The sequence below is a fragment of the Falco peregrinus genome, chromosome 1 (assembly GCF_023634155.1).
Source record: "Falco peregrinus isolate bFalPer1 chromosome 1, bFalPer1.pri, whole genome shotgun sequence".
Classification (NCBI taxonomy): domain Eukaryota; kingdom Metazoa; phylum Chordata; class Aves; order Falconiformes; family Falconidae; genus Falco; species Falco peregrinus.
In genome coordinates, this window is record NC_073721.1 from 84747597 (window position 1) to 84753596 (window position 6000).

At 43.1% G+C, this 6000-nt stretch overlaps 1 protein-coding gene across 1 annotated transcript; it reads right to left on the reverse strand.

Annotated features, from left to right (window-relative positions):
• Positions 1-4645: 4645 nt before the first annotated feature.
• LOC129785047 (translation initiation factor IF-2-like) lies at positions 4646-5644 on the reverse strand. Its single transcript, XM_055813081.1, has one exon. The coding sequence runs from the start codon at positions 5642-5644 to the stop codon at positions 4646-4648; it is 999 nt and encodes a 332-aa protein (XP_055669056.1).
• Between the last annotated feature and the right edge of the window lie 356 nt (positions 5645-6000).

The window sequence follows — 6000 nt, forward strand, 5'->3', positions numbered from 1 at the left end:
CAGGTGATGCTGAATAGTAAATCTGAATTTTAAAATTTTTGTTATTTTTATTAGTGTAGAAAAGTGTTGGTAGTGATCTAGATAAAGATAAATCTTTTCTTTTGATGGTATCTCTGTAAAAAGTCAGAATCAGTTAAAAATCTCTGTTTTTTTCTTTATGATGTTAAGGGGCATCTTTACATGTTACCCCCTTTTCCTTTTTCATTCTTTGCATCACAGGCTTGCAAAGTCATTTACACTTAGTATGCTGACAGGAGCATGTACTAGAGCAGGACAGGGCTCCCCTTGCTTTGCAAAAGTATGGATGACTAATCAGCAAGTTCGTTGAGAAGAAAAAAAAAAGAAGTATCTTTAAAAATATATGAAAATGACATTAGAATGTGTTTAATCTGTAAAACATTAAAAAATGAGAGATAGTGTAGGAAATGGGAGAGAGAGACATTCAGTTCTTCCTGCCAGACTAATAGGATCAGCAGGAGACAAATGTACAGAGAAGTGGGCAAAGACCAAACAAAGCAACAGCAGAGGGTAAAAAAAAAAACCCCAAAACCCAACAACAACAACAACAAAAAAAAAAACATAGGGTGCCATGGAGAAAAAGAGAATGGAGGAAAGAAATGGTTTAGATAAGTTAACATTGTGCGAAATTCTTCCTTGGATCACATTTGTCAATGTCTAGGAAACTGGGTGGAAAAATAGATGTGCGGCAACAGTCCACTAGGATCTAAGCAGTATGAGAAGGGTAAAATATGTGGAAGGAGAAGGGTAAAAGATGGAAGAAAAGAATTCAACACAGACATGTCTCTTTTTTCTTTTTTTTTTTTTTTTTAAGAAAAAAAAAAGGCCATTTAGTCATAAATACTACACCCTACAGTGCTGAGGCTTTCTGACTATGATTTACTTTGATAATGCTTATTAAATGATAAACTGAAACAAGGGTTTTTTGGGGGAATGTAGTACACTGTGGATTTGTACTTACCATTAACTTTTTTTCCCCTCTCACATCTGTTTGAAAAAGTGTAGAGGGAAAAAGGGCATTAAAACCGTGTATAGACAGTGATTTTAGCTGGTATCTTCTTTGCAGGTAGAGGGAGGAGATAGGAGTCTCAAAACTACAGGCCTGTGTAAATTCTGCAGCGTCACAAAAAAGTACACAATAACACAAATCACAGAAAAATAGATAAAGCAAACACCATGTTCATCTGAGAAGGTATTTAGCTTTTAAAAAAGGGGAGGGAAGAGTTGCTGTGGGAAGGAATATCCCAGGACTCTGTCCCTCATGAAAGTGGCTTTAAAACAAAAATTAAATTTCAATATATGTAAAATATTTTTTTCTTTTTTAATATAAGATCATGCCATTTGCAGATTAAATATTGTTAATGAGATGGAGCATGCAGCAATATACAGGCTTCTAAGAACTGAAAACCAAGTCTGGAGAATCTGGTACTTCGACTGACCATTTATGGAGCTAATTACTGACATGTGTACCTGACTTATCAAAAACAATTTTGAGAGCTCTAATTAGAGTGTAATAGTAGTTTTTAACATGCTTTCCAGACCAAGAGATACAAAGCCTTGTGAGGGCCAGATAATTTGAATGTGCAGAAATGGGTCTAAGCATATAATAAACTTAATTTATTCTCTCTTATGTAAAAGTGAGCATGGCACAGCCCCTGTCCTGGACAGAAGGACGGCCATCCAAGGGACGCGAGCATCACTTCTCAGGTAACATGCTGTTACTGATGGCTTTTGACGTAGAGAGAAAATAACTTTTCTGTTCAGATTAAATAATACCTGACCTTTTGGCCTTTTCAGTTTGGGAGTTTATTGATGTTTCAGACAAATGTAAATATTTTTGTTTTATTTTGAGAGTGGTGAGGAGGCAAAGTGCTGTGAGGGAGGGAAGTTTAATGCCAAGTCCTTCTGAAGTCCAGTCGGTTGCAGGAAAACAGCAGTGCTGACAGTGGTATACTGGATTTTGCCATTAAAAGATGCAAATGATAGGATACTATAGAAAGATAGATGTATTTGTGAGCTGTGGTATGCGTTTCAGTTCATCTTATATTAGATTAGCAAATAAATTGGAAGTGGATGCTGTAATCTGTGGCTGGTCAAAGACAGGGCTAAAAAAAATCAGTTCTTTCTAATTGCACGTGGCTTTATTGTATTGACAAATTATTTGATGTGGTAGTAATTAAAAATAGTCTGTTTTGATTAAGTTGAAGGAATGATACTTGTTTTTAAAGCATGCTGGTTAATTAAGCAACAGTCAGTAAATGGCATAAAGATGTAGATAGGATGCTCTTTGAGAAAATGTAATTCCTTGAGGTCAAATTGGTCAATAACTAAAATTTTCTGACCAGGAAAGAGGCTGTATTTCTGAGATATTTTATACTTTGTGTAAGCTTATTATACACTAACAGAGAGAGGAGCTGTGTTATAGTGTTGGACTTGCTATTGTATTACGGTACATCACTTGTTCTTTCTGTTTTGAATTGTTGATTCAACTCTGATAATTTAGACAAGAGAGAAATGTAAATTCCATTTACCAAATGGGAAGTTTGTAGCATTTAAAAGAGAGAGAGATTTAAAATGGTTAGAAGTCTCTAAAATCTGTAATGTTGCTCTGTAGCCTTCTAAAAGGCAAAAATCTAAATAATAATATTTCCACTGACAAAATATACAATATCTAAAACCAGTATAAACAGCTGTTAGAAGAGCTTTGAAATAAACAATACGTGTAGATAGGTAGTTAGGATTTTGCAGTATTTTTCTTCCCCTAGTCTCCCTCCTTTTTGGCAAGGAAAATTGAAAGATTTCTTTTAAATATTAAATGAATAAACAAATACAATTGGAATGAAACATGCTTGGTATTTGGTGAAATTTCTTATAAGTATTTTGGGTTTTAATTGTAAGTCCTGTGAAATCGTTCAGATCTCAAAGTTTGTGGGGAGAAAATGTTTTAGCATCTTTGTTCATACCTGAGGAATCCATTTTAGAAGTCCATTTTCCCTGTTTGCAAAATACATTTTTATTAGATCTATGTATTTGGGTTAAGACTTACTTAAAATTACTTAATTAGGTTATACTGAAATTCTAAGTGATTTAAAAAGAAGGATTATGGTAATATGACAAAACATAACACTATTTTCATTGAAATCCTTAAATAAAGCCCTTTTAACATGCCCATTTTAAAAGTCTATAAATTTGGGGTGTTAAAATAGTACAAAATATAAAAAGGCCGAGCTCATAATGGAATGTATAATCCTGTACCAGTGAGCAGGGATTTTGTAGGTACGTTTGGAACATGGGAGGAGGTCATTTACACCTTCAGTTTGTTTTTGAGCATTTCTTTTATGGTGTTGTCCTTTTTATGACTTTATTATATATATGTAAAGTATTTATAAAATGCTTGTGGTTGATTTGTAAAGATAAAATGTAGAGAAAGAGGTAATAGTGTAGGTGCGCTAAGCTAGATGGGAATTGATTGTGTTTTCCCAGGAAATTTTGAAAAAGATATCAAAGTAAAAATTGCTACAGTAAGGAATAAATTCTAGCTAATTGTATTTGTGCTGTTTGGAATAGCGTGGCTGTGAATTGTCTTTAAAAACCTCCTGTAAGTGTCTGAAAAACAGTGCAACATAAAAAGGCTTTCCAATTTTGTTTTCTCTAGATAAAGCTATTGGCTTGTAGGCTGATTTAAGGGACAAGGTATTAAAAAATAAGCTTAAAAAAAAGAGCTATATATGTGCTTTTCTTCTTGATACTTTTTTTTTAAAAAAAGGAAAACGTATATGAGTCTCCTCTGTGTTGTTTATGTTCTGAAACAAGTAATAAATTTGTAGTTATTTATTTTTAAAAAAGAAGTATTTGCATGAAAAATCTGGCAGTAGGTTTGTTTTACTTGTGTTTTAATTATGGAGAAATAGCAGAATGTTTCTGGATATTTACATTTGTTTAAGAGGTTGGAGCATAAGCCAGATTTCTGTGTAGTCTGTCAGGCAGTTACACGTCTGAGCATGTTACAGTTTGTAGCACTGTAACACTACAAATTAGAGCCATTTGACTTGTATTTGCTGCACGAGGTTTTCATAAAAAAAAATATTTCAAATAAAATAGGTGTGTAGGGGATGAGCTCTGTGTGTGCGGGGGGCATCTCAGGGGTCGGGTGCTGAGCTGTGGAGGGGGGCCAGGGAGACCTAGTGGATTTTGCTCTGAGGTGCTGCTTCTGCATGAACTTGTGCTGTCTGCCCCTGTCCCTCAATTTAAAAATAGATTCTAACTCTCTGGGCTATTTTTTAGTTTGCAGCGGGTTAGTTGTATGCCCATCATTTACCACTTATTTTAAGAGAGGAACTGAGAAAGTGCTCTATGTGTTAGTCATGCATATACTGAGCACCTGTATGAATCACATGGGAAGGAGGACAAAACATGCTAATGTGACAGAGTTTTCACTTTACTTTCACTGCAGGATAACCCCGGATTTCCTGGAAACTTTGTCCCAAAGTTTTCTGGGTGTTGTAAAGCCATTTTTGAATTAATTTACTTATTACAATTTGTCTTTCGAAACAAAAAATTAAAAACCCCCAACCAGTTGGAAGAAGGTGCTTCTACCTGCTCGTTATTAATGGCATGGAGCAGGCAATTAATGCCACCGCCGCCAGTCACAGACAGGAGCAGCTGGGACCAGCAGCCACGCTGCAGGAGGACAGGGACCTGCCAGGGCGGCCGCAGCGGGCCGGGCCCGGGCCGCTCCGCTCCGAGCGAGCCCCGCCGACGGGCCGGGCGGGGGCGGCCCTTCCCCACGGGCCGCGGAGCGCCGGGCCGGGGTCCCGGGCGGGCTGGCAGTGCGGGCCCGCCGCGAGGAAGCGGTGGCGGCGGGCGGGGGGGGCCGGCCGGGTGGCGAGGGGCCGGCGGCTGCGGAGGCGCCTCGGCGCTGCAGAGGGTTAACGGCGGCGGGGCTGGGCAGGCTGGGAGTTGTAGGCGCCGCGGCATGCCGGGAGCTGTCGTAAACGGCGCCGCGGCGCCCGGCCGGCATGGCGGGCCGCCTCTGCCTCGCCAGGCGGTAGCTCGGGCGCCTCGGGCCCGCCTGCCCGGCCGGCATGGCTCTAGGAGCGCCGGCTTTATCCCTCGCTCCATGAGGACCGGCGCTGCGGCCTGGCCGGGGTGGCCGCTTCAGGCCCCGGCAGGTCAGTGCCGGGTTTGCCCTTTTCTCCCGGAGCCGGCCGGGCCAGGCTCGTCCCGCCAGCCCTGGCGCCGGCCCGCCGCGGAGCTGCGGGCGGCCGGGGCCTCCCTCGGCCACTCGTTGCCTGCCAGCGAGCTCTCCGCCGCGGTGCCGGCCGGGTGCTGCCAGGGGCCCGGGCTCCGGCCCGCGGGCGGTGGGGCGCTGGGTGAGGCCGCTAGCCGGCCGCGGGGCGCTCGGGCTGGCCTGGCCTGTGCTGCGGGGCGGCGGGGCCTCCCTGCGGGCGCGCCCCGGGCCCCTTCCCCCCAACGGGAGCCCGCCTGTGTGAAACCCCTGCGGCTTGTCCGCCTGGCGCCCGCTGCGGCTCCGCGTTCCTGCGCGCCCCCGCCGCACCCGTGGCTGCTGCGCGCCCGGCCGGCAGCGCGGGCTGAGCTTTGCTCCCGCGCAGTGCCGGTTCGGCATGAGGACGAAGAGCCCAGCCTGGCTGCGGCCTGCCCGGGCCGGCTCCCCGGCGGCAGCCGCTGGCACGTGGCAGGAGGGGTCCCAGCTTTTATCTACAAGTTTGGTGTGGTTTGGGGTTTGTTATTGTTTGGTTTGTGTTGGTTTTCTTAATGTGGAAGGGGAGAGTTAAGGTGCTGAAGTATGTTCGAGCAAACAAGACTTGCTGGTCTACCTAACAGCGAGGTATTTTCTCCGAGGACGAAGTGAGGAGGGATGAAAAAGGAGGGAAAATGTTACATGTTGATTTAAGTTGTGCTAATAGTGGACCCAAAGTGCAAAATCAGCTGCTTGTATTAATTCTGTATTCTGATGTTTTA

What these genes read in the sequence shown, in the direction of transcription:
- LOC129785047 (XM_055813081.1), bottom strand. Translation starts at nt 5,644, where the DNA reads ATGCCGAACCGGCACTGCGCGGGAGCAAAGCTCAGCCCGCGCTGCCGG.